The sequence below is a fragment of the Syngnathus acus genome, chromosome 20, assembly GCF_901709675.1.
Source record: "Syngnathus acus chromosome 20, fSynAcu1.2, whole genome shotgun sequence".
Classification (NCBI taxonomy): domain Eukaryota; kingdom Metazoa; phylum Chordata; class Actinopteri; order Syngnathiformes; family Syngnathidae; genus Syngnathus; species Syngnathus acus.
This window is the reverse complement of record NC_051104.1, coordinates 3,047,478-3,074,922: the sequence shown is the minus strand read 5'-3', so window position 1 is coordinate 3,074,922 and position 27,445 is coordinate 3,047,478. Positions and strand designations below refer to the sequence as shown.

The 27,445-nt window shown below is 44.7% G+C and overlaps 1 protein-coding gene across 2 annotated transcripts; it reads right to left on the bottom strand.

The window, feature by feature from the left end:
• Nucleotides 1–940: 940 nt before the first annotated feature.
• Nucleotides 941–19,252, bottom strand: LOC119139310 (cadherin-10-like). Of its 2 annotated transcripts, XM_037279875.1 has the most exons (12): nucleotides 19,065–19,252; nucleotides 13,448–13,795; nucleotides 8,533–8,827; nucleotides 6,735–6,854; nucleotides 6,313–6,480; nucleotides 5,900–6,081; nucleotides 4,852–5,105; nucleotides 4,345–4,481; nucleotides 4,141–4,262; nucleotides 3,645–3,753; nucleotides 3,301–3,552; nucleotides 1,631–2,121 (listed from the first exon to the last, which is right to left on the bottom strand). In XM_037279875.1, exons 2-12 carry the CDS (start codon nucleotides 13,649–13,651, stop codon nucleotides 1,631–1,633), a joined length of 2,334 nt encoding a protein of 777 aa, XP_037135770.1. In that variant the 5' UTR covers nucleotides 13,652–13,795; nucleotides 19,065–19,252. The 2 variants fall into 2 exon arrangements, with proteins under 2 accessions (XP_037135769.1, XP_037135770.1); XM_037279874.1 differs by lacking the exon at nucleotides 19,065–19,252 and having other exon boundaries at nucleotides 941–2,121; nucleotides 13,448–13,651.
• Between the last annotated feature and the right edge of the window lie 8,193 nt (nucleotides 19,253–27,445).

The window sequence follows — 27,445 nt, the reverse complement described above, 5'->3', positions numbered from 1 at the left end:
ATGGGGAGCCAGCGGGAAATGGCCGAAAGCAAAGTGTGAACACATGGCCGATGGGGCTGGAGTCATGCATGTGCAGGTGTGAAAGCAAACGCCGTCTGCCGACACCCATCTCCCAAAAACCTTGACGCCGCTTGCGGTAGAAAGGTGTCAGGACGCTCTGACGGAGCAGATGCCTGTGGACCCGGGAGTCCAAAGATCTGCTGAATTATTGGATCTTCTTCTTCCAGACCTCGTGATGGTTACACTTTGACGTCAAATGAAAGCTTCTGGGGAAATGTTGTCTTGGTCTTTTCAAAAACAGGGTACAAGACAGGAACAAACACGACAGGTGGGCCGCATAGTGACATTTTGCTTTGCATATTTTAGTACCGTGAAACGAGTACCAAATAACCAAGCCGAAGCTTGTTTCCGGTGAGTCTGCAGGGGGCATAAAAACATTTTGCATTTTCAAGCGGCTGCTCAGCTATAACGCAAAAACGATGGAAATGTTTGCTAGGTTGAAGCTGAACCTCTGAGGCCTCTTGCACGAGCAAATGTAAATGCCTGATGGAAGGTTTTGGATGGTTAAAGAAGACTCTTGATCTCATCAAGCAAAGTTATAGCTAATGCGGGCCAGCGCTGCTGCACCGACATCTCTCAGCTGCTTCGCCATTGGGGGTCATGTGTCATGTTTTATTCCATGTGACATGCAAATGCCTTTCTAACATCAAACGCGACATGTTCTGCTTAATCATGCACTCACATGGTGCGTCCAGATAGAAATCCCAAAGAGAGGCGGCCGCTTTTTCCCCGTCTCTTTTTAAAGCTCGTCGTTGGCCGCTGAGGTCCAATTAGTTGGAACATTTGTTGGACCTTATTAATGGCACTTGGATCAATCTTGCTTCCCACAGTCAATATTTTACTTCGTACGGATAAGAAACAGCCCCCAGAAACCTAGAAAGCAACTTTTTCTTCATTTTATTATTAAAAATAAGTAGAAAAATATAAATATAAAACAATATGACTCGGCATTCAAGTAGCATGAATCCAGTGTTTTCCTACAACTTACACTTTCTGGTTACATGTTACGCCTACAGAATGAAATGACTCCAGTTCGACAAATAAACTGCACCAACCGTTCACACGGACATTGCTCGTCAGACAAATAATAGCAAAGATTATATAGAATGTTTCAAAACACTTTGTACATGTACAATTTTTTCCATGGAGTGACTGGGCTCCCAAACACAATCCAGTGCCATTAAACATTGAGAGTATACAATACTGCTATCGCTCTGCTCGGTTACAAATCACATTTCCACGCCATGTTCACAAAAAAGTCCTAAAAGTCAAAAGGCATCATTACTTATTTTTAACCAGAAACAGTAAAACTTGGAAAACTGGACCGTCACGGTCAAGTTTGAATTCCCAGTGGCCTTCAACGCACGTGTGTGCAAGTACGTGCACGTGTGCGAGTCAAACAGACAAATTGCGGACTAGCGCACTAGCTAGCGCATCGGACATGAATAGATAATTAGCTTGATACATAGGTAGGCTGACGGTACACTTGCTAGTTCGCAGGCTAGCGGGACAAGGAGCGTGCCCGGCTAGCTTGCAAACAAACAACTGGAAAAACGGGGTCAGGCTCCCTCTAGGTCTCCCGTCCCGGACTTCTTCCGATGTACATTTCTGCCAGCTTCTTGAACTGCGGTCCCCAGCTGCTGAGGTAATCATAATCCTGGTCCCCCTCGGTGGCGGTGGACTCCAGCGAACTGAGCGATTCCGCTAGCGAGCCGCTGCCTTCGTAAGCGTACGTGGCCAGCGAGTCATAAGGGGGCGCGGTCGGGTCGGAATCGTTCTCTTGAAGCCTCCCGTTGATGAAGTCTCTGACGTTTGTGTTATCTTTTATGGGCGATGTCCTCCGAAAGGAAAACAGCATTTCGGGGATGATGTCTCTGCGTAACTTGTTAGCATCCATCACCTCGGGGTTGCGTAGCGTCCCTATGTCGAAAGCCTGCGTGTCTTCCTCGCCGCCGCCTTCGTCGTTGTAGCTGACCACGTTGTCCCGGACGTCATCTTTGGAGATAATCAGAGGCTCTTTCTTCCTTTGCCTCTTCAGGGCGGCAAAGAGAACCACGATCACTGCACAGAAACCACGGGAAAAGAAAGGCTGTTATTATATTGCCTCGAGATACCGCAAGACGGAGGCAGTACACCAGGGGGGTCAAACTCATTTTTTTCACGGGCCGCATTGTAGTCATAACTTCTTTCGGAGGGCCATTATGACTGTCAACCCAAATAAATGTATGAGCACCTCATATTATATACAGTAAAAGCTACAAAACAAACTGACAAATAACTTGTTTTCAAATCAGACGAGTAAAAACTGGTTAAATATGAAAAAAAAAGATATTAAAAGTGAAGACAATTTGCAATTCTAGTAATGACACACGAATTTGATGCACAATTTGTCTTTGCGGGCCACATAAAATGATGTGGCGGCCGTATCTGGCCCCCGGGCCTTGAGTTTGAGACCTGTGCAGTACACCAATGAAGCTCTCTCCATCATGAAAGTAGCCTGCAAGGCATGCATACAGGTTCAGATAAAAATAAAGCAACAAAGAGGTAAGTGCTAGCATGCTAATATGTATCAGGCATTTGCGAGCGTCAATGTAGAGTGGAAAACACATTTACTGCTATTGATGAATCCTCACCATCGCCCCAGGCATACGTCTCCTATTATCAAAGATGCAGTGAGAAAGCCTTTTCTTTCTTTTCCCCTGAATGGCGCGTCGACTGTATAAGATGCACTTTGCTCGGAGGATACTTTTAATGCTGGCCGGCGGACAACCTCTCAAATCTCCTTTCATTCTTTTGGCAGCAGCCACGGAGTCAGCGCTTACCGAGCGAGAGTGGAAAACAATCTCTGAATTTCCAACGAGCACGTGTCCTTCACCTTTTCCGTCCTCACTGCGGGCGGCGTGGTTGTCCACTCGCCCCCCGCCTGAGTGTTAATTACAAGGCGGTGCGCATAGGGTCGGACGAGGGGTGCAAGGTGGCTGTTTGAGTGGCGCCTTGTGATCATTTCTGACGGACGTGACAGAGGGGACATAATGAGGAGAATACACGCCGTGCTCATGTCCAACGAGTGGAGCCGAGCCGAGGCCAGTGTGATATTATGTTAAGCGAGAAAGCTGTCAGATGGCGAGCAGATCGATGTCGTGATGGTTCGCCGATGAGTTCTTTGGCAAACTAGATTGACACAGTAGCATGTGGCTATAGGCTGATTGGGAAAAGATTCTTTTGATTGTTCCAACTTACTGAGTAGAATAATGACGCAGAGTAATATAGCCACTAGGGCGCCGGTGGTGAGCCCGTCAGAGAAGGGCAGCACCTCAGGATTGCAGGACTGCATGTTGCCACGGCTATCGCAGGCGCAAACACGCACGATCAACGTGCTGGTGCTGCTCTGGATGGGGTAATCGTTGTCCGAGATTACCACTGGCAGAAAATAGACGCTCATCTCGCGCCGGCTGAAGCCTCCGCGTCGGGTCAGGATATTGGCGGTGTTATCTGCAGGATGAAGAGAACTGAATGATTATCAATCTTTTGATAACTACGTCGTCAAAAGTGGCAGCTGGATAGAATTGACAAAGGTTTCTAACCATCTTGGTCACTTATGGTAAAGTTCGGATTGTCCGCCTTTATACTGAAGACAAACTTGTGTCCGACCAGGGGCTCGTCTGTATCGACAGCACTGATGGTCTGAATCAACTGTTTGAAAAGAAACCAAAGTGTTAGCAAGTCTGGTAAATTAAAATGATTGATAGATGACCGGGAGAAGAATGATCGGCAAATGAGCTCATTAAAGAATTAGCTGCCTCTCGTTTGGCTCGGCTGTGAACAACAATCGTTGGATGGCGACATGGATGTGTGACTGCGCAGCGCTAACGTGCTAACAGCCGCCCTCTCAATGTCAGCGAGTGGCTAGTTTTGCTGCCAACTCGTTTGGAACTTTGCCCAATGACAGTTGAGATTAGTTCTCTCAACTTTACTTTTTCCCTTTAGACATGCGACTTGTGCTTTCACTGCAATTTCAAACGAGATGATCAATCATTACTTTCTGTCAACATATAGTTTGATATTAGTTTCCGTACTTACCTGTCCTGCTTTGACATTCTCGCAGACAAACGTGTCGTAGGACATGGCGAACTCCGGGGCGTTGTCGTTTACGTCCAGCACTTTGATGAATACCGGTACACGGGCAATCTGACGTGGGTTGTCTACCACAAGGGTTGAAGATTGTTAGGGTTTTTTTTAGTCATACAAAAAAAATAACCAACACGTAAAAGCTCAAAGATGTACTCATTTCCAAAGCCATCACGGAGATGTTGTGCCATTTGGATATTTCTCTATCCAAAGCTTTCCGGGTTGTAATAGTGCCATTGGACGAATCGATGTTGAAGAGCCTCTCGAGATCCGTGTGACGATCGATGGAGTATCTGCGCCAAGTCAACCAAAAAAACTCATCAGTGTCACCAAACCTTCTAGCAGTGATACATGCAAGATCTTTCGAATTCAAGACTATCCGGGGACAAACGTTTTGTCATTGTATGCCGCAAGCCTCTGAGCATAATCTACTGCCAATGGTTTTGTGTAATGTTGCCAAACAGGAAACAGCCACAGGGTAACATTTGGCTTTACATTTCTGATGCTTTTTTAATGTATTGTCATCCGTTCTTTTTCGGTTGTTTACTGACGACTTGCCGACCCGGGTAAATCAGTACCACTAATTAGACTCTTAAGGTACCACTGTAAAGGAAAGAAACTTGTCCTTTACATGTTAGCTTAGTTTTAGAGTAAATCACATACTTGACCATCTTGTTATCAGCGTCGGGGTCCCGGGCTGACACCACGCCCACAAAGCTGCCGGCGGCCGTGTCCTCGTGAACCTCAATGACGTAAGGATTGCGGGTGAAAACGGGGGGTTCGTCCACGTCCTCTACCGTCACCTTGACGGTGGCGAAGTCCTTGAACTTCAGACCCTGGATGTACCTGGCATCCAGGTACGTGTTCCTCACCTCAACCTTAAACTCGTAGTCTCGCTTGCTTTCGTAATCGAGCGCCTGCGGATGAGAGGGATCAGCGTCAGGAATCTCGCCGGCAGACTGTAATAGGCACTTTAGCCTTTATCTCCGTAGCGCTCTCGATTGGAAGTTACAAGTCAGAGTGAGGAATGCTGATGGGGGAGATCTTGCGAGAAAACGATGAGTTTCTGACAAAAGACTCACTGACAAAAGACTCCTTTTCTATTATTCATTTCAGAGGCCCAGGATGTAGCTGGTTCCGTACGTCACTTCCCAAAAGCAAATTCCGTCATTTATCCTTTCTCATGTGAATGAACCTTATCGGGCGGCACTCTCTAATCCAAAACGCTACGATTGTGCGTCGGAAGTTACTCACTATGAGACGTGGAAGCTGATAAAACATCCGTGGAACGGGCAATACGCTCACTTTCAGGAACTTAAAAAGCGACAAGGTAATATTATAGCGAGAAAGCCCGATAACGATAGCAGATTTTTAAAAGTCAGGCAGTGGTTCAGGATTCATTCGGGGCAAAAATGTGAATTAAGCAGATCTTCTTGTGGGGTTTAAAGCGTCTCAGGCACATTAATCTCCTGTGTGCCGCTCGACGTGTCGTGCCAGACTTTGCTTGCAGAAGGAAAGCGTGCTCAGCGCACATCATAGCGGCTATCAAATGGCATAAAACCACGGTTGTCAAACTTTTCATTGCAACGATTTAGCGCAGAAGGGCTGCTATGATTCATGTTTAGTCACCGCATCATATTATTAGGTACACACAACTGTGTTTACAGTTATGTGTATGTTTGACAACAAATTGATCTGGTGGCACAATCACCCTTTTGACAATGATGATGCCTTCTTGGGTGGCTTTGTCCGTGATAATGTTAAAGTTGTCGTCGCCTTCCACCACGCTGTACTCCATCTCGGCGTTGCGGCCTAAATCGGGATCTTCGGCTTTGATGCGGCCGATGGCACCGCCGATCTCTGTGGATTCCAAGGCGCTGATGCGGAAGGAATCTGAAATGTGACATCACGTGAGAGTATCCTTAACCTTTGACTTTGACAACCATGAAAAGACCCTAAAGGTGATTTTGTAAAATTTTGAAAAACATCATTCTTTTGCCAGATGGTTCATCGACACGATCCTCAGAGCCGCACCCACAAAAATACGGTTTTGCCAAAACATTGCTTACGGATTCAAACAAACTTTTAATCCAAATTGGAGTCGTAAAAGACAAAGATGCTTACGGTTGGCAAAGCGGGGCGGACTGTCATTGACGTCGGAGAGGGTAATGCTGACCGTGGTGGTCCCCGAGAGACCCCCCATCTGTCCGGCCATGTCCTTAGCCTGGATCACCACCTGGTAATTCTCCTTGACCTCCCGGTCCATGCTGGGAAGTGCTGTCTTAATGGTGCCTGAGAAGAAGAAGAAAAAATAAACCACATCCTCTTGCCCGCTTTAAGTCATATTCCCCCTAATTAGCTTAGCGTTTTAAGAGCCGGATTTGGAGAGTTAGTGCCGTGAAACGTGTCTTTAGCTGTGCTTAAGAATGGCAGAAAGAAATCCTCGTTGGGCGAGATGCCGTTTAATGTTCAGTCACACTTAACGAGACCTTTTCATAGACTCCATATGAGCAGGGGGCTCACTGGCTAATTGTAGCTCTACGCACCGTTCTCGGAATCCACGGAAAAGTAAGGCTGTCCCTGCAGAATGCTGTAGACCAGCTTGGCACTGTTGCCGTACGTTTGGTCGTCAGCATCCGTCGCCGTTATGGTGGCTACTGAAGTACCTGGAAAAAAACAGGAGCAGAAAAAAGGTGAGTCTGAACTGGAATCCTTTTTGATAGCCATCGATCGGAGGCCTCGGAATACTCATTTTGTACAGGCAGTCCACTAACCCGTCTTAGTAAGTCGATCAAGTTTATTGTTGAAATGAAAGATGAAAGACCCGAAATCCCCGTGAATACTTGTTCATGTATATCACAGGTGTCAAAGTCAAGGCCCAGGGGCCAGATACGGCCCACCACAACAATTTAGGTGGCGCGTGAAGACAAATTGTGCATTGAATTCATATATCTGTTCCGAAATTTAAAATTGTTTTCATTTTTAAAAAATAAAGATATTGTTAGCAATTTTTATTACCATAAATGTTTTCAAAAAAATTTTATTTTTGAATATTTGATTTCTATATTTAATTTTTAAATATTTGAACAGTTTTGATTAGTCTCTGTTTTGAAAACTCAAACTCATCACTTTGTTGTGTAGCCTATACTATATATCCAATATGTTCATACATTTATTTGAGTTGAACATTTTAATGGCCCTTAGAAGCAAACTATGATGTGGCCCGCGACAAAAATAAATTTGACACCCCCGATGTATATAGTATATGTGTTTGTTTCTTGATGGGTTAAAAGTGAAATACCTAAAACAAAAAAAAATGTACCACTAAAGTCAGGCAGACAGACTTTACCTTCCCAATATTTTGCCCTCAAATAACCTCGTTAACAGGCCGCTAAATGTCGGCTATGCATAACATTGCGGTTTAATGATAACGCCATTTTATTGGGCTTACGGTGAAATGTCACGGTCGGAGCAATAATGAAGGCTGTGTATTGCGGACAGAGAAGAAAAAAAAATACAAATAGAGAGAGAGAGAGCGAGAGAGAGAGTCCTTTTGCAGCTCCATATCCTCCACAAGGCCGCATGGCTAATGCCGTCCTTGGCATTCCGGAGACCTCCGCCACCACCGCCGCCGTGCAGCGATCGGGTCGCCGAGTCTGGCCGCATACTAATGAAGCCTTGAACATCTGTCCCACTTAGTGCCAGAACTGATGGCTGCCGCCTCTCATGGCCGGCTGACTTGATGAAGCGCGGTGTTCAATCCAAACTGTTTATTAGTCTGCCCGATGACTAACGGCGACCCTGACCCATCTTTAGCCGGCATCATGAATCCCCCCAAACAAGGCTCTTTGTTATTTGCCGCAGAGATAATTGGCTTTTGATTGACCCCCCCGATTGCTCAATTGTATTCATAATTGGGAATGTTTTTTTTCATCTGCAGTTAGATTATGCTTTATAGGCGTGCCACTTTACATTCAGGCCATTTGGTTTATTTATACTCGCAATGAAATGAAAAGCAAAGTGCGAGCAAGCAAAGGCTTAATTGGAAAAAATGACAATCAGAACATAAAACGCGTGGAACGGCAGTTAAAACAATGGAAAATGACAAGGCTTGTTGTGAATACTTAATGAGGCGGGCCAAACACAAATAACGTGAATATAACATCAAATGACGGACGCTTTGTGTTCTGTTTATCGGCGCAATTTAATGGATCAACACAAACGAATGAACTGCCTCTCAAAGATTGATTTGTTTTTCTGAAACTTTGAAGCTATTGAAGACACACAATAAATATTTTTTAGCATAGAGACAGCAGTAGAAGCTCCTCACAAATCTCTACTCACCGACATCCGACATCTCCGGGACGCTGGCAAAATAGATGTTACGCTCAAATTTCGGCGCGTTGTCATTGATGTCGTGGATCTTGATGTTAAACTCGGTGTCGGGCTCCATTTCTTGGTTGGTGATGCGATCCAGTACTTTGGCGTGGAGCGTGTACATGGACTTCTCCTCGCGGTCCAGTTTCTTGGTGGCGTGGATGTCGCCGGACTTTTCGTCGATCACAAACAACGTTCCGGCGCCGTCTCCCGTCAGGACGTACTTGACGGTGCCGTCGTCTTTGTCCATGTTGGAGTGGAGCTGGGAATCAAACACAGAGAAGATTTTTTGAGGTTGACATAAGTATAGATCGAATCCTTGGCCTGTTTTTTTTGTGTGTCAATGGTCAGGTTGTAGAAAACAAGTTGCACTCAAAAGTGTTTTGAAGTATATTTGGCACTCACTCGACCATTCAAGCCGTTCCGCTTTTTTTTATTGGACGACCCTGTCGATGCGGCGCCAATTTGGGGGCGACGGCGGCGGCACTTTACGCACGCATTAGGTCCCGTAAAATCCCACAGAAGAGCTTTTTGTGCTCCGCTTCTCCTTTCTTCTTTTTGAGTAAAAAGCATCTCACATCTGGCATATTAGCCTCATCTTACTCAAGGACATGGAAGACTTGCTTGTTTATGACCAAAGTCAGGCTATGGAACATTTGAAGAACCTTTTCTGCATCCATCACCGGGAAATAAAAGATTCTCTCCATTTTATGTGTGATGCAGCAAGTTACCAACACTCTTGTACAGTATTGTGAACCTTTACTTGCAAGGCTCTTGACGTCAATCTCTTCCGAAGGTATTAACAATTGATGTAGATCTTGTTTTAACCGCATCTACTTTTACTCTCATGACAGAAGCCATCAGAGCTTTCCATTTTTCTTCCCCACAAAACAGGCGAGACACGCTAAAATGTCCCTTGATATATTTCACCAATCACGCCATTGGATTTATCTTCGGAATTGCGTGGTTGAGGAACAACTCAAGGCAGAAAGGGTGGCGGTTGAAATGAGTCACCTCCGACCTATCCGTCACCTTGTACAAGTGGCTGACCGATGCTTGATTCACTAGCGGCTATTTTTAGAGAGCTCGCCTAGCGCGTTTAATGACACGTCCTACGTTGCCTTGCGACTTGTTAATATTAATATGGCAACGCTGCGAGGAAGCTAATTATTTGTTTGACTGATGTCAAACAACTCCAGTTGGGTGAATGCATTTGTAAAAAAAAAAAAGATTCTGAGACTAAAATATTGTGGCTGCCAGCGGGAACCTCCCCTCGCCTTATTTTCGAGCGCGGAAGGACGTGGAATTTACGAGGCCTTGGAGATGCGAAAGTAGGGCCTGTGAGTGACAGCTTTATGCCGGTGAGCTGTTTGCAGGAATTTGTTTGCATCTAAATGGGCTTCCACGAGCGCGCTTGCCATGAACCGCCCGTGCCTCGTTACGACCTGCAGGATGCCGCGCAACAATCAACTCCCGGGACAACATTTTTAGCGTTAGTGTTGACGGAAAGCTGGTAGCAGTTTCCATCAGCTGTCATGGCCTTATTTCCATAATGGGAAGCTATGCCGCCAGACTAATGGCTGCTCTATCTTTACCAGAATGGATTTTGGTAGGCAAACAAAAAAACAAGAGGCTATGGCTGAAAAGACGGGAATTTTCATTTGGTCATTTCCGGGTGACTTTTAAAGAATTTTTCCCATCCATCCATCCATCCATTTTCCGAACCGCTTAGTCCCCACGGGGGTCGCGGGCGTGCTGGAGCCTATCCCAGCCGTCATCGGGCAGTAGGCGGGGGACACCCTGAACCGGTTGCCAGCCAATTGATACCAAATATGAAGACAGCTAGACGATAATAAATTGCAAAAAAAATTTTTTTAGTTCTTGTCCTGCAAAGTTTGATGACGCAATCATGAGTCTCTAATAAAAGACTCTTAAAATCATTTCACTTTTGCACGGCCATAAGTCTAATAAGTTCAAACAAGGAGGGTGACGAGACCTCTCGGAATAATTGTGTTAATACTCCATTAGCCAGTCTCAGTTGCACATCTCAAACGGGCAGCAGAAGGCAAGAAATCTTGGAGTGCACCAAACACATTGCATCCTCTTACAAGTGCTTACACGAAACGTCTTCACGGGGCTTGGGCGAAATCAAATGACGACGGCGCTACATTTGGTGGCTTTGCTTAAAACCGAAAAAAAAAAAAAAAACGCCTTTTCATGGCCCTACAACACAAGCACAGAGGAGAGCCTTGATGAGTGAAATTGCCTCGCACAAACACTGAGCAATTGTCTGCAAAGCAAGGAAATCATTGGCAATTCTTGTCAGTCCTCCGCTCCGTGTCGCTCGCTGCTGCAGCGAGGAGATAGCGACACAGAATGGAGACGGAATAATTACTCTCCCGCTCGCCTGCTCGCTCTCGTTCCGTCTTTAACGTTAAAACAGAGCGCCCCGTACTCGTGCCTTTTTTGCAGGTTCGACGTGGACCCCGCCGCCGTAGCTGTGGGCTGCTTTCTTTATATTATATTTCTTTCAAGTGGCGAGCGAGGCCGCCGCCGCCGCCGCATCCCAAGGCTGGCAAAAAATATGAACACAGCTAAAATGAAATAGTAATAATTCTTATGAAGGCAAGGGTTTTATGAGGCAGGGCACAATGGAAGGTGCCAGCGCCTTAATGGGATTTTGCTGGCCCCGCTGGCGTCAAGTTTGCAGATGTATTGCTCAGCATTGCAAGCCTTTAGAAGTGGGCTGCCGCAGCTGCGCACGCTCAACCGCGGCACTTATTAGCCGCCTCGTGAAAGTCACTTCAAATGGGATTGGATGGCCTCACACCAGCCAATAGTGGGGAGTAACAAATGCCGTGATGCTTCATATTTATTGTTGCTCAAAATTCAAGGTTGTGAGATGACTGTGTGAGATGTGTTTTGGGTCAGAAGAGGTCAGGTTTTGTTTTCTTTTTCAATTTATTTGGCACGAGCACCTCGTCCCACGCTCCGCCACAAATTTTCTGTTGTCTCTTATTTGTTTCGACTTCCATCAGCACTGCCATCACCTTTTTATCAATTTGCAATCTAAGGATACTCAGAACGCAACCACTAAAACCAAATAAATCATGTTCATCGGATAGAAAAACATGAGCGAGGTTTGGGTGCGTTTGACTTGACGAAACATCGCCGATATTGAATTAATTAAGGTTAAGATACAAGTCGAGGGCTGTAAATTCATTTCTCAATTGTAGACCTTGGGCTATAAAAAGTTGGAGAAGAAGATGAAAATGAGGAAAGAGTGGAAAATACAGAAAACTGAAGCTCACTTAAAGTAGAGTAAAATAAAATCATTTTTTGCATTAAGTTTTCAAAGATAGTTGAGACTCCGTCTTATTATCCAGTCGGCTATATATTCTAAAAAATACGGTACTGTTGACTTCAGCTTGAATTTATTAGACGTGGAACTAGAATCTATTTTCCCCATATCTTAGATTGTTTTTATCCCGTTCGCAAAATAAGTTGCTTTGTTGGTGCCTTTTCTTTGCTTAGCATTTGATTGCCACAATCAAGAAATCAACCTTTTAAGCGAGCGTGTGTGCGGGGGCCGAGTCGTTGGCTTTGATTGAACATGAAACAAACAAGGCCTCCCATCGCCCACGCCGAGAAATGATCTTTACCAGTCGGACCGTCAAGACGTCGCCATTAAGTGCTTTCTCCGTCCGTCCCTTTTCGCAAAGAGATGAAATTAGTCCTACGTATAGCGCCCGGCCTTCCTCAGCAATTCATTACAGCCTCATGTTTTTTCTGACAGCGGAATAATGAAGGATATTGGACAGCAGAAATGAAGCCCGTGCTGTCATGCGGCGGCGGGGAACATCAAGGCGAGGTGCGTGGCAGCCGCCGCATCAACTGATAACCCGCTTCACACTTGGCATTTACGTTGCCGCCGCATCACATAACACAACAAGGCGCATTTCATCCGCCCGCCTGATTGATACGCTTTCTTCTTCCTCCTCCCCGCCAATCCATTTGTGCGTGTGCTTCCAGTGCGATAGCTGCAGCAAAGAAGTTGTCAGAGCCCCCCCGCGGCTCACCCCGGCACACTTGTTTACCGCCGAGGATGAGGTGTGTGATGAAAGGCAGCCTCCTCCGAGAAAATTGGCTGTCGACAGTCACCGCATTTGCCTCGGCGGAGTTGATAAGTGTAGCGTTCCTTTCCTCATCACACCTGTCTTTATTGCGCCAGACCCGACCCGCCTGACGGCAGCTCCCGCTCTGATCTGGCAGGAGCACACATGTCCCACAGCTCATCATATTTTTTGAAGAGGGAGGGATGCGGAGATGCAGTTTAGCAAGAGGTTCGTCTTCCTCGTATTTCCAAGTTGCCGGGTGGAATCAATCTCGGGATCCATAAGACGGCCGCAATTGGCCAGAGACCTCGCCGTGTTGGATGCTCCGGCGTGCTCGCTAACAAACTCTGAAAATCGAATACGAGTTGCCCTCCGCTAAGTCTCCTCCGGCCAGAGAAGCTTCACGGGCCTCAGCAGACAAGTCTTATTTTCAACAAATCGATAGGTCACGAGTGATTGATTAGCTGCTCCGTTGTTGCGCTTTCACTTAACTGTCTCCTGTCAAACAAAAGTCTTTAAATACCTCTGGAGTTAGACACGTTCAACATTCTGCTCAGCAGCTGACAATCACTAACGTACATATTTGGAAATTGGAATAGGTTTGTTCTACAATCTGCAATTAGAAATACCGTAATACCCTGATGTCATCAGACCTTTACTTGCAACCAGGTAAAAAGGCTCAAATATTTTCAGACATTTGTGTCAGGGCAAACAAAGTCCTCGGCCTTCAGTAATGAGTTTGCAGACGATCTCCTTGGACACCTTACCTTGCCGACGTACTGCTTATCATTTCCGGTGTATTCCTCCATCAGAAAGAATTGATTCCACATCCATCCCCGCTTGGAGCGCTGCAGAATCCTACCGTCGCTCTCTTGCATTCCAAACACATTTCCAATATTCCCAGGTGCGAGAGGCAAGGCGATGGCGGGCCATAGGAAGCACAGCATCGGGACCAGCTGGCTGAGGAGCATGGTATCCGAGTCGGTGGCCGAGGGACGCTTCTGAAATGACGACGTGGCAATTACGGAGAAGAGCTTGGGACTCGATGACGACTTCAAGGTAGCGTGAGCACAACGAACATTGTATTCCTCACGGTGATCCCAAAAATCAGGCGCCTGAGGGGAAAAGCAAAACGGTTTGATTACAAATGTGTGTAGAAGAAAATAGGCGATAAGGCCCTGCTGTTTATAATGAACATGATGTATGACAAGGTTACGGACTACTTCACGCTCGAATAGCGTTGTACATTTCCTCTAAGGCGACGGTGTCAAACTCATTTTTGTTGCGGGCTATATCATAATCATAGTTTCCCTCGGAGGGCCATTATGATGTCTGCTATATACAGTAAAGGCAACAAAACAAACTGATGAAAAACTCGTTTTAAAATCAGAGACTAGTAAAAACTAAACAGAACGAATGATAATAAAAATTGCAAGCAATATCTCTTTTTTTTTAAAGTGAAGACAATTTGTAATTTTAGTAATGACACAAAGTCGATGCAAAATTTGTGGGCCACATAAAATGATATGGCGGGCCGTATCTGGCCCCCGGGCCTTGAGTTTGTGAAATAAACCTGAAAGAGTCTGCCTTGTGATTGCCTGGGTGTAACCCGCCTCCCAAATTCACCTGGGATAGATTCTGAGCAGGATCCCTTAAAAAAGGATGGATGAATTTATTATTGTAATGAGAATTTACTGTGGTAGAACAGCAATGCATTTTAACAAGAACTAATATGTTCACAACAATTTTGAGTGTAGATACCTTCAGTTAATGAGCTGTTGTTGTTGTTGAATTGCAAATATCATTAAGCGTGACTGAAAAAGTCATTTCCACGGAACATAATGTCTTATTAATGCAGCAATTTCCCGTCATGTGTAAATTCATCACCGAGGTTAATTATGTGTTGCTGTAGCTGGCAGGATACGACGACACAGTCCAAAAACGCCGTCAATACTTCGCTCGTACCGTCAGACACATTTATCAGGCGGGATGCTTGTATTTACTTAGCAGAGTAAAACACGCTCATCTAATGCGTCCCAAGACGCAAAGCGGGCCCGCCAGCACTCGAGTGACGGGCCTAATTCATCCATCTGTGAGTTTAGTTTGCTTCGTGGCCTCAAACTATCCCAGCCGCAACTCCTCTGTCAGCAACTCTGAGATTAATCGTGTCGCTCACTGGTGGAATTTGAGAGCTAATTTGGTCTCGCGTTCATTACGTTCAGTCAATCCCTTCGATTCCTTTTTCGCTCCTTTGACGCCACGATGCGGTCCAAGACAAATCACCCCTGTCGGACTTATGAAAAGTATTTCCTAATATTGGCACTCTTCTTCCTCTCTGAATCCCCAGCAGGACTTGGACCTGATAGGTAATTTAGCCATATTTGAATAATTGATGGTCTTTTAGGAAGGTAATTGTAATAAATCTCTTTTTCTTAAAGAGCCCATTAAGTATGTCCCTCCCCCCCATCTCCAGGCCAGAGTACTCGAGGGAAGCTCACTAGTCTGTGACTTAAGCTCTTCGGGGACAACTCAAAGGTCAATGGACCACTTGGAACTGATTTGAATACCAAGAACACATTTTTAGGACCGCAGAATCTCCATTCAATCGATGAAGAGACACAGGATACCGCGGGACTGAGGTGACCATTTTATCTGGGTCACTTCAAAGACGGGTCAACTGGTAGAAAGGGTTTGTGAAACTGTGTGAAGGACTCGAATCATTTGCTGGGATTGAATTTTGGAAGAATATAGAAGTAGCTTACATACATTTTTACATGGATTAAAATTCTTCGGGTTGTGGCTCGACGATTCTGCCTCCATTTCCGATTTTATTCTCACCATGATGTGGACACAAGCCTTCTCCAGATCAGAAAAACGCGGCTGATAAATTAATCTGGGCTGACGCTTGTTATTGCATTTTCTAATTAACATTCCCGCCCGTCCTTGGACTTTAATAGCATTCTGGATATGAATCCTTGATGGGGATGCGCCTACCACGCGTCGGGATTCTTACAAACACTATTAAAGGATGAGCGAGCGTGCATGCGTGCGGAAGCCTTGCCAGATCCTATAGACTCAAGCTGCATTAACTTATTCAGCCTATTAAAATCAGCAGCAGTATTAAAAAGTTGTTTATGACTAGATTAAGTCAAAGGGAGAAAAAGAAAAAAGTTGGGATGTGACGGGACCAAATGAGAGCCAGTGCACTTTTTTAAAGTGGCGTCCTGCGCTTGTTATCCTTAATCTTGTGCTAAGACGCATCCTGGCAGGCGCTCGGCTCCGCTCCATTTGTGTAATCTGCAGAATTATACATTCTTGTTTTGCTGAATAAGAAGCTCTTTGATCAGACGTAAACTAGCTGCTCATCACGAGCGGGAGGATCGAGAAAGACTCCGGGCCGAGCATTTGTATGCTTCCCGTAATTGAACACGCTCCGTTGCAGGCGCTACGCCAAACTTTAAGACACTAAGCACTTTTCAAAATGTCACTCACAACTACTGGGTGAACGAGGAATTATTATTCCACACGATACGCTGCATCCAAACTTTGCTGTTACCGTAGTTTTCGGACTATAAAGCGCAGTCTGAATCAACAGGTCTATTTTTGGACGTTTCCATATATGAATGAATGAATGGATGAATCTTTATTTCGAACATGATTTAAAGAATAAAAACAATAAAAAACAAACAACAAACAATATATATCACTGTTAGAAAAGTTAAGCTAAGCTAGTAGGAAGAAGCCTAAGCTATATAAGTCGCACCAGGCTACAAGGCGCATTACGGTAAAGCAGCACAGGAAATGAGTCAAACTTTATTCAATTCATACATAAGGCGCACCTGATTATAAGGCACACTGTCAATTTTTGGGAAAATAAAAGTACTTTAAATGCTAATGCGTAGTTTTAATTACCACCCTCAGACATAAAAATATTTTGATTATAATGGTTGTACAAAAATTAATTCCAGTCTGTTGTATCATTAGATTGGACAACTGTCCCCCCAAAAAATATTGAATCCAAAAATCCAAGCACACATAGACACAAAGATTGTTTTTCCTCTGTTACTGTATATTCATTTGTGATTATTTTCACCGTCTTCCTGTATGTGAAGCGCTTTTTGACTGCTGTTGTAAAATCTGCTAAATCGATAATGTTAGCTTGGATTGTATCCCAACTGCACAGTTTTTATACCATCCTAAACAATTCCCGTGTACATGAAATATGATCCATTAATAACACCGTTAACTCCTCTGGAGATGCTTAATAAACGATTAACAATCCAGCATCACTCGCTATTATAGTAGAGAACCGCCTCATTAAGCAGTAATTAGCCCTAAAAACAGCACCGTGTTCTTCCCCGTCATCATTACCAGGAAGGCTTTGAGTTAAATATTCCAAAATATGGACTGATGCGTTGCATCCGAGAGAGCGGCTTTAGCATGTTACTTGGAGAAAGACACCTTTGAAAGCCTGCCAGCGCACTGTTTAATTGATTATGCCATGAAAGTTAAGTGCGCGTTTTATGCTTTATGAATGCGAATAAATTGTCCAGAGTGTTAGCCGGTGAGCGGACATTTTGAACACCACATAAAGGAAAAACAAAAAGTAATAATTCTGGATGCCGTGTGTTCATTATGATACATGAAAGCTGTAATTAATTGAGTGAGGAATGAACGTGCATCTTGAGAGGTGTTTCAAGCTAGCGGCAGGATGGAGCAGACCTCCACCAAGGCCCCAAAAATCTTTCATTTGCAAATTTGGAAAAAAAAAAAATCAGAGCAGGAAAATCCTTGATACAAAACAGTATTCAGACGGTTTATTTATTCGTGACAAAAAAAAAAAATATTGACGTCTTCTTACATCTGAACTGAAAGGCACCTGTTATTTAAGACTACAAAAGCGAGAGAAAATAAAAACGTATTCTTCACACTGGCCAACTGTCATCCTTAAAAATAACACAACCACGTAACACAAATGGTGGAAGACAATGAAGTGGACCTTTCCACATTTGATCATGTCACAAAGACCATCGCTGGCTTTTACACGTCGTCTACCGTGCGTATGCACATTACGAGGACAAATGTCATGTCTGTGTCTCACATTGGTTCACTTTGAAAATGGAACATGGCAGCACAGCATGGCCAATCAAGTCACATACAATCATGCCGCCTTAAGCAGTCATGTACATTACCAACGTTTCATTCTTGTATCTCTGGCCTAAAATATAAGATAGCAATGTGCCATGTATTTCATAAGCACATTAATAAATGCACAAAATGTTAATTGCTTAATGGGCAGCTCGCCTTCTTCACCAAAATGAGTCCTTTTATAAGACGCCATTAATTAATGTACAGTACATTTTTGGTAATTAGTGCAGTTGGTGCACATAAAGGCTGGGTGAAGACCACCTAAGTAGAAATCCAGAAGCATCACGAGGCAGTACGCAGCTCTTCTTCTCCACTTGGTGGAGCCCTCGACCTTCCTGATTCTTCCTCGGACTGCGAGGTAGGAAAGCTGCTTGGCCGACCTCCGCCTCCGTTGGAGCTCACTGAGCCGTGCTCGTGTTTCCAAAGCGGTATTGTGACACCGAGCACGCTTCCTTGTTGACACACACCAAAAAAAAAAAAAATCCACTCATTTGGGAGGACAAAAAAAGAACTGGAGCACACTTGTTTCCTTTGGAACGATGCGTCAAATCATTTCCCCTCCCTGGTTTCATGGAAGATGAGTGAGTGGGAGATCTTTACAGCGCTGTTAACGAGCTTATCACACCTCATGCGAGTCACTTTGACCATTGTGAAGCAAAGAGTGAGGATCTTGTGTCGCGAAACAACCTCACAAACTGAGCCATGATGCGAGTCCTGCATGCAAAGTTAGTCAGAGAGAACCTCATCCATTCATCCGCTGGAGTCTATCCCAGTTGACTTCAGGCGAAAGGCAGACTGGACTACAACCCGGACTGATCGCCTGCCAGTCTTGGGGCACATATCGAAACAGACAAGCTTTCAGTTACCCGGAGCTCAAGTCAGTTGAGTGACACCATCGGTGACTCCGGTCAGAGACCATTTTTTTTATCCTATTCTGGGTCGCAAGAAACTCGAGCCTACCCTAGAGGAAAGGCAGACTGCGCCCCGGAATGGTCGCCAGTACCCGGGCACAAAACAATCAAAGCATCACTAAGTGGGAACGGAGCCTGCGCTCCCTGCAGCAAAGTCAGGCGAGCGTACCACCACATCATCAGTGAGTCCAAGACTACGAGTTCAGAAATTCAATGTTACTTCATATTTCTGCTCGCCGAGCTCTTTTGAAGTTGCTGCGACAATGCAAGGGAGAATTATTCCAACTCCCCCCATCCCACCCCCCTCAACAAGTATAGGTCTTACTTGCAAAGCCTGCAGGATAAGGCGATGCTTCTCCTGCTCCTCAGCGGTGCTTAGCAGCCGAGCACCCGACTCCCGCCGGCAGCGACGACATTCCAAGACTGACAACGGCTCAGCTGCTGGGAGCGTGTGTGCGAGTGTTTGCGTGTATGTATGTGTGCACCGAGAAATAGAGAGGGAGAGAGAGAGTGAGTTCCTTGTACGCTGTTCCTCCCTCCCTCCTTCCCTCCCTCACTATGGCCTCTCCCCCTTTTTCCCTCCCCTGTACTTTCTTCTCTTCCCCCCACCCCACCTTCTGTCTTTCTGTATAGCAGCGCATCACTTTTGGATCTGGATGTCACGGAGGCTGAAGCCGAGGCAACTCTGCTTCTGATTGGCTGCCATTCACAAGTTGGTGATAAAGAAAAGGAGGGGAGAAGGGGAGGGAAATAAAGAAAGCACAGGGAAAGGAAGAAGTGGAGCATGGTGCCCTACATGCCAGGGAGCAAGGCTGGACGGATTCTTTGGCACTTCTGCATCAGAAGGAGCTGTGTCTGTTTTTGCCACGCCTGGAGCATCTTCTATCACATCCTGTGAAACTGTTCCCTTGGTCTCTGATGGCTTGCAAGCATCACTTGGAACCTCTACCAAAAACCTTTGTTTGTCTCTAGGTGAGGTGTGTAGCTTTGACTTCAGCAAACGCGTAGGCTGAGGGGTCGGAGTAGGGTTCGCCCCGTCGACCCCCAAACGTCCCCGTCCAGTTCAGGACAAGGTGACCTGAATGTCCGTGAGGTGGGGAGTCACCCCTTGGGACGTTTGGGGGTTGGAAAACCACGTAATTAAGCGAGGCAAGTATCTGTCCTCCGTGTGATTATAAGCTGCAGTAGATAAATAAAAAATGCAAACAGGCCAAAGTAATTAACAAGTGGGGAAGCAACAAGGTAGCCGCCATCTGATAACCGGATGAGTATTTGCGCTTCATCATTCTCTCGATTTAAAATGGAGGGTGGAGGCGGGGTACATGAGCCTGCATGGGGGTGCACGGCATGTTTATCGACATCCATGTGTGCATCTGTGTATCTCTTGGTGGAATTAGTATTCATTTACCTGCGATTTAGACCCGCGGGACGATAATTACGCAGAGACAAACACGCTTTGTGTTTGAGGAAATACACTTACATAGTCATTTCCCATCCTCCTCATCCAGTGGAGCTCATTCCCATGCTCCACCCCACCACCGACGCCCCCCTGCTTTGTCCTAATGAGTACTCCATTAAATAAAATCAAAGTTTTCCAGGCTGGGGAAACAGCTTCTTTAAGCGCCGCCATCTCTTGATCCTCTCCCAATTCCGCGCGTCAGCTCCCATCAGCGTCACCCGCTTTTCACCTCCAAAGTCACTCCGCCCGCTGATTAGCGCCCTGATTTCCGCCTGGCGGCCCCCCGACGAGCCCCACGGCAGCACCACGGCGGCGCCATTTGAGGCATTGACAGAAGACAAGCACGGGGAGCATCTCTTCGGCAGCCGGTCACGAAGGATTCGTCGGAACAACAGCTGGGAGTTAATTGAACACGTCTTGGTTTTGTTCATTTCTCAGTGGCTTCATTTACGGGGAAATTAACATTGCGAAATGAAGCTGGGAGCTAAAACACCGCTGCATCATCTATCGGTGGCTTCAATGAGGCCTGATTGGAAAGTAAACAACAGACACAGCATGTGGTGTACCGAGAGGTTAACGGACTGTTAAGAATGTAGAAGCGAGTAGTCATGAAAGCTAACGTGTGCTGTATTTAGCTAGCTGGCGGCGTCAACATAAACAATGATTTTCACAGCGGTAAAAAACGAAATAAACCACCAGCTTTCTAACGTAGATTCTCGTAGGACTATAGTTAGTTTATTATTATTAGCCGTTAAAAGAAAAACTGATTTTAGGTCTTATTTGTTTGAGAGCGACGGTTCATTGGCGGAATCTCGATCTCTCTTCAGGATTCCGAGCAAGTCGCCGCACCGCGTGAATTAATGATGACGCCGAGTGTTTGATGGAGCTCCATCATTTCCATCGTTTTTGGCCGCGCCCGTGTGCTGAGTTGTTGGAATGCAAATGCGGGTCGTTTCTGTGATACTTCATCGTTTTAGTGTTAGCGAAGCTGCTGGATTTGAAATTCGTTTCTCTTTTCTCTGTTTGTTGATTTCATGCGCCATTTTCTTGAAGCCTGCAGTTGCCCGGCGTTTTTCCTTAAGTATCAGCAGCTAGTATCAGAGGCCTTCACGAGTACCCGATACCTTGAAATATGGCCTGTCCCGGCTGGATACCGATACCTCGTGATCAGTACTCGTCCATCCCCTTTTCTGAAGATGTGACCCGTGAATGAGATGTAAGTGACGATATTCCAAACATCCTCTGCAACATGTCAACAAAATAAGACACCGCCTTGTTGTTTGTGTTTGAAGCTTCAGTCTGACAAGTCTCGTCCTTTCTGCTGGTTTTTATTCATGGGCGGTCGTGTGCCAACCCCCCCCCCCCAGAGCATTACATGGAAAGCGCGTTGCCATGGCAGAATTTATAGAGGTTACAGGCCATGAAATCAAATGATTATGGATTCCACCTTCCTTTTTCTATGCTTCTTTGGGGCATTTTGTCCAAGAGTGCAAAATACAATACGCTCAAACAAGTCATAACATCCAAGTCGAAAAACGAATCGCTGGGGAGGAAAATGGGAACCGACATCTCTCACGAATACCGCATCCATGTAATAAACAATGAAACGGTGTATTCCTAAAATATATCAAAGTACACGGTGTTCTTATCCCTGAAGGACTCCGGGCAAGCAGACATGACCAATCATTACTAAGAGGCAGACAAGTAATAGCTGGAGACTTTCCACTGATCACAACCCTTCATCCAGACACCCAACAACTCCATTCTTCTGTCTCACACACACACAAACACACACACACACACAATACCAGGAAAAGATGGGAAGGATTTTTTTTTCCTGTGTTTTCATCAACAGCGATGGTGATAAACGGCTTGACACACTGATTGCGCAGGTTGAAAAAAAAAATAATAATCACAGCAAGCTTGCTTCCTGCCACATTATTAGGTACACCCACACACTTCAAGGCTGGATCAAATTTCACAATTCCCTTTTAATGCCCAAATATATATTTGTTGTCTCTGTACATCTCATGAGAGAGAATGCATAGCGTGATGTTAATTGTTGCACAATACCAAAAATATAAAAATAAATAAATAACGTGCCTGCTAAAAATGGTCTTTCTTTATGTGTGTGTCATTCAGGTCACGTACACATGCTTCTTCTCGGTTGTTTGTTTTTTCCTGAAACCATTCAAATATTCTATGTATGTCCATGTTTGTGCGTTTTGACAACATGTCATAACAAAGAAGATGAGTAAGAAGGGGAACACCTGAAATATTAAATTCTCATAATCCCAGCCTCAAATATTAAATCGGTGAGAAATTATTGACCAGCCGCGTGTGCTGCTTCAGGACCGAGCTCTTTCTTTTTTCCGTCACGAAACATACTTTTCTTTTATTGAAGAAAAGGAAAAAGTTCACAAGCTGACTTTCATGACTTTTATATCCCAAAAAATAGAAGAAGAAAAAAAAACATTGCTAGAGTTCTATCACAAAGTTGTTAAGTCTCAACTATATGATGAAAATGTTGCCGTTTGTTTTACTGTGTAACGTTTTTACGATGCAAAAACAGCTTTGCAAATAATCTGCGAGAAAATTTGACTTTTGTTTCCTTGCATCCGTCTGAATTTGAGCAACTGTGACGTAAACGTGTCAAAGTCAGCAAATGCGCTCCTCAGCGTGCGTTGCGGACGTGCTCGATGAGCCACGCGTGATTCATTGCACCATTTTGCGAGTCTCGGCGCAAATGATCTTCAGTCAAACGTGCGCACTCTGTATGCTTGGTGAATTCTTCCCCAATTAGCAGAGGAGCCAAACGCACCGCGGAGGATGCTGGGATCCAAACGAAAAAGCCAAAGAAAGATGACAAAGCGGCGGTGGCGGTGAGCGAGCAGCCGGCTTTTGTGCGTCCGTCCGACTTGAAATAAAGACGCACAATGGCTGGCTCTCCTTTCTGCAGCTTTTTAATCAGCGTTATGGATAGCTACTCCGCTTCCTGTCCCCGCCGCACTAAGAGGGTGTTTAAGCTGGAAAATTGATTTTTTAAATGAATCGTTGCCACTGAGGAGATAATTCAAGACACTTTTTTTCCCTCTTCTTCTTTTTCTCTCTTGCTGCTATTAACAAAAAAGAAGAGAAAAACTACATCATACAAATATATTCAACGTTTGAGTCCGAATAGTACTCGAAAGGTTCTAAGCGAATGTCTTTAACAAAAAACATTGTTTGTCATCATGTCACATCACATCTGGATAATAAAGCCGATATTCAGACTGATTAGATCACTTGTGTCAAACTCAAGGCCCGGGGGCCAGATACGGCCCGCCACATCATTTTATGTGGCCCGCGAAGACAAATTGTGCTTCATATTTGTGTGTCATTACTAGAATTGCAAATTGTCTTCACTTTTAATATCTTTTTTTTTCCAAATATTTGACCAGTTTTTACTCGTCTGATTTGAAAACGAGTTAATTGTCAGTTTGTTTTGTAGCTTTTACTGTATATAATATGTGGTGCTCATACATTTATTTGGGTTGACAGTCATAATGGCCCTCAGAAAGAAGCTATGACCACCATGCGGCCCGCCAAAAAAAATGAGTTTGACACCCCTGGATTAGATAGATAGATAGATAGATAGATAGATAGATAGATAGATAGATAGATAGATAGATAGATAGATAGATAGATAGATAGATAGATAGATAGATAGTATTTGCCAAATCAATGAAATGAGATCCTTGGTGGTGATGATGCTAGAGTTGATGGATGACGTCATTGAGCTCTGAATCTTTTTGAAAGGTACAAGTGGATGAGTTTTCTGTTGGATCAATACCAGAGATGATCGTTGAGCATTGATCCGCTCCTGAGTCGATCGAAGATTCGTCAAAAGCGACAAGAAGATTTGATGCCCGAGTCAGTAAATCTTTGCTGCCTAAAAGAAGGCAAATTAAAGTGCTCACATTGATGAAACGTGACCAAAATGATTCGGCAACTGTATCTGTCATCGTTGAAGTCATGCGTGCGCCCCCTAGAGGCAACCTTAAGCTTGTTTTGACTCTTTGCTAATGAAACGTAAGCGCTAACAGCGCAGCGTCAGGTTGCTTCCCATGTGCGAATGAATCTGCGAAAACATTTCCAGGTGGCCCATAAAAGCCAGGATTTACGGCCACAGGCAGACGTCTTTGAGGGGAAACCTTTCCAGGAAGAGCAGGTGCGAAGAGCGCTTGTGTTTTCTCCAATAATCTAAACGTCGGCCGCCACAGGCTAATGGATGGCATCTCATTTGCATATCAATTATTGCCAAGCCCGCGGTGATCTAAGGCACGTTGAGATTTAGACCCGCACGATGGCAGGGGAGGAGTCTGGGAATAAACCTTCTTCATCACCATCATCATCATCGTCGTCAATCAGAGCTGAAGCCAGATGACTTTATTTATATTGGCCTATTCACGATGGCTACACTTTGTCATCTCCTTCCCATCTGCTATATATCGAATGTTCAGCCACTATTCATCTGCTGCACATTTATGGCCCGCCTAATCGGCATTTTAATACTTTATATAAATTTTCAATCTTCGTGTTTTGTTACTGTTTGGTCAATGAAGCCATCGAAAGGGCACCGGCGGCTGTTTCCGTCCATCCTAACAATGAAATAACGACACTATATTGACATTACAATGAACGACAATTTGAACGAAATATTGTCATCAAATAAACGCATTTGAATTTGGCGTCACTGGAAGCTCGTATGCAAATGCTGTTTCTTTGCCAATGGAATAAATTAAAATAATTTGTTAGTCGGCATCCATTCATTGGCGGCAGCCTATTTTATGTCAATAACGGGCCCTATTGTGTAAGCCTATTAACTTGGAACAGAGACGAGTAAATGACAGCTCTAATAAGCTCAAGCAGTGTGTTCACTCGTTGGCTTTATCCACGACACGTTTCGAAAAGCAATACTACGGAGAGTTAAACCCTAAATTGACCATGGATGCAATTTATTTGCTTGTGATTTCGAAAGGGCTTAGAGCTCCCGGTAATTATTTCTTATGTTCTTACCGTAATTTTATACACACTATTGAAGCCACTTATGCGATGTTTATTAAACAGGACATCGGACTTGCCGCCTTGTTGTTGAATAGCTCGCCTATTTTAATGTATGAGCACAAAGAAGGCGAGGGAGTCATCCATCCCAGAGAATGGCGGTTATGTCTGCAGAAATGCTGACTCGGTTATTTTTCGGCCGGGGAGGGGCGGGGTTAGCTAATGGTCGTCATCAGTGAGCCGGCTCCCTCGGGTTTTGAACGTTACGCTCCATTTTTTTTGAAGAGTGGCTCACTTGTATTTCCTGTTGGCGGGCACTCGTTTGTTTTGACGCCGGCTCATCGGCACCGTCAATTTATGAAACATTGAAACGTGTCAAAGGGTGTAACGTTGTTTGTATGGAAATGAGCGCCTGCGCCAATAAGGTTCCGGCAGACTGCGGTTGTTGTCTTCAACGCGCACTCCAAATGAATCTCTTTGTTTAAACTCCGGCTCGCCATTTAACGACTATCTCCACACCATTAATTTATGCAATTAATGTTCTAATGAGTCCATTAGACTTTGATAACAAAGGCCTTGGCAAGTTGAATCAATCTATAAATGGATCATTGGAAACTTTCCGCGCCGGATGCTCTCGGACGTAATGACAAAGATTGGATGCGAGCGTTTTATCGTCTTGATGATGTGACTTTGAAGTTGGCAAGGGGAACACGCCTTCACTTTGCTAGCGCTGCGTTTGAATCCCTCTTTTAATGTTAGTCGTCGCAGTACGATGCGGCAGAGCCCAAAGATTGAACACCACGCAGCTGATTGGTCGATACAGCTCGGCGTATTCAAACAACTGCCATTTAGTCGCACCTTTTTGAGCATTTTCATTTCATTTATCTTTTCTTATCATTCAGGCCGAGAAAATGATCATATTCAAGGCTGAGTCGTCTCATTTTGGTTTGAAGGGGGGCATTTTAGGGTCATGCTGGGTCCAATGTATCGCAAATCGTGCCCCCGAAGCCAGTTGGACTTTGCAACATGTCATTTGCTCGGCAGGTATCTGATTACCGTATTTTCCGGACTATAAGGCGCACCGGACTATAAGGCGCACCATTAATGCATCATGTCAGATTTTTAATCCAAATCAAATCATTCTCCATTTTATCCTTTTTATTTCAACTTCAGACGCAACAAATTACTTTATAATCGCAAAATAATGATCCATAGTCTTTTTGATTCATGATTCATAGTCTTCAGCGGGCGACTTATGATTGATTTCATGACACAATGCTTCGGGCCAGTTTAAATTTAGGAATTTGGTCCATATATAAGGCGCACCGGACTATAAGGCGCACTGTCGGCTTTTGAGACAAATTGAGGTTTTTAGGTGCGCCTTATAGTCCAGAAAATACGGTACTAAACCCTCAAAAGTCTCAAGAAGCCATGACCAGAAAGATGCAGGAAGATTTTGGTGTGACAGAGCAAAGGTTTCCCTTAGCAACGGGACATTTGGTAGGCATGTCAGATAAGAGTTGAAACACAAAAGTCACAAGAAGCTACACCCGAATTGAAGCGTCTTAACAATTTTGCATCGATTTTACAATTTCCTGGGGTCTGAGTGTTATTTCTCCCCGCAAGGTCGAAGCTTTTTACTTTCAATGGTGACTAAAGTCATTCAAAAATGTCCAAGTAACACTTTCAAGGTCGGCTTCCATGAAATCAAATACTTTATCGCTCCTTTAAATAAGGCATTGTCCATGGCTCATGTGGAAAAAAGGGATAGAATTGGATTTTAAGATTCAACATTGGCTCCAAAAAAGTTATTTGGCCAGTGAACATTGTCTGATCTGCTCGATGGCCTTTATTCTGTTTTGTTTGTGCGGCTCATCTATTTTTTGACTGACCCATTTTCAGAGAATAGCAATGAATATATTGTCCTATATTAAACTGAATAAAAATGCTGACATCAACATTGTGTTTATCCAGACCAAGCCGCCGTCGTATTAGTAATCCGCTTTCGATGCGACTCCCGCACACCTGTTTCGTCCCGCGCACAGGTGAGGAGCACGTTTTCAGTTATTCCCAATTGGTTGCCGTGGCAACGCGCCCGCCCGCGGATTAGCCCATCCAAGGTCACGCGTGATGAACCTGCTCCGACGGATTACAAAATGAAGAAGTCCAGCGCCAGGCTCATCTTGCGGGATTACACTCGCGCT

Coding starts and splice junctions, on each gene's coding strand:
- LOC119139310 (XM_037279875.1), bottom strand. CDS start 13,651: ATGCTCCTCAGCCAGCTGGTCCCGATGCTGTGCTTCCTATGGCCCGCC. Junction 8,828..13,447: donor ATAAGCAGTACGTCGGCAAG/GTAAGGTGTCCA, acceptor TTTGATTCCCAG/CTCCACTCCAACATGGACAA. Junction 2,122..3,300: donor CTGCGTCATTATTCTACTCA/GTAAGTTGGAAC, acceptor GTTTCTGTGCAG/TGATCGTGGTTCTCTTTGCC.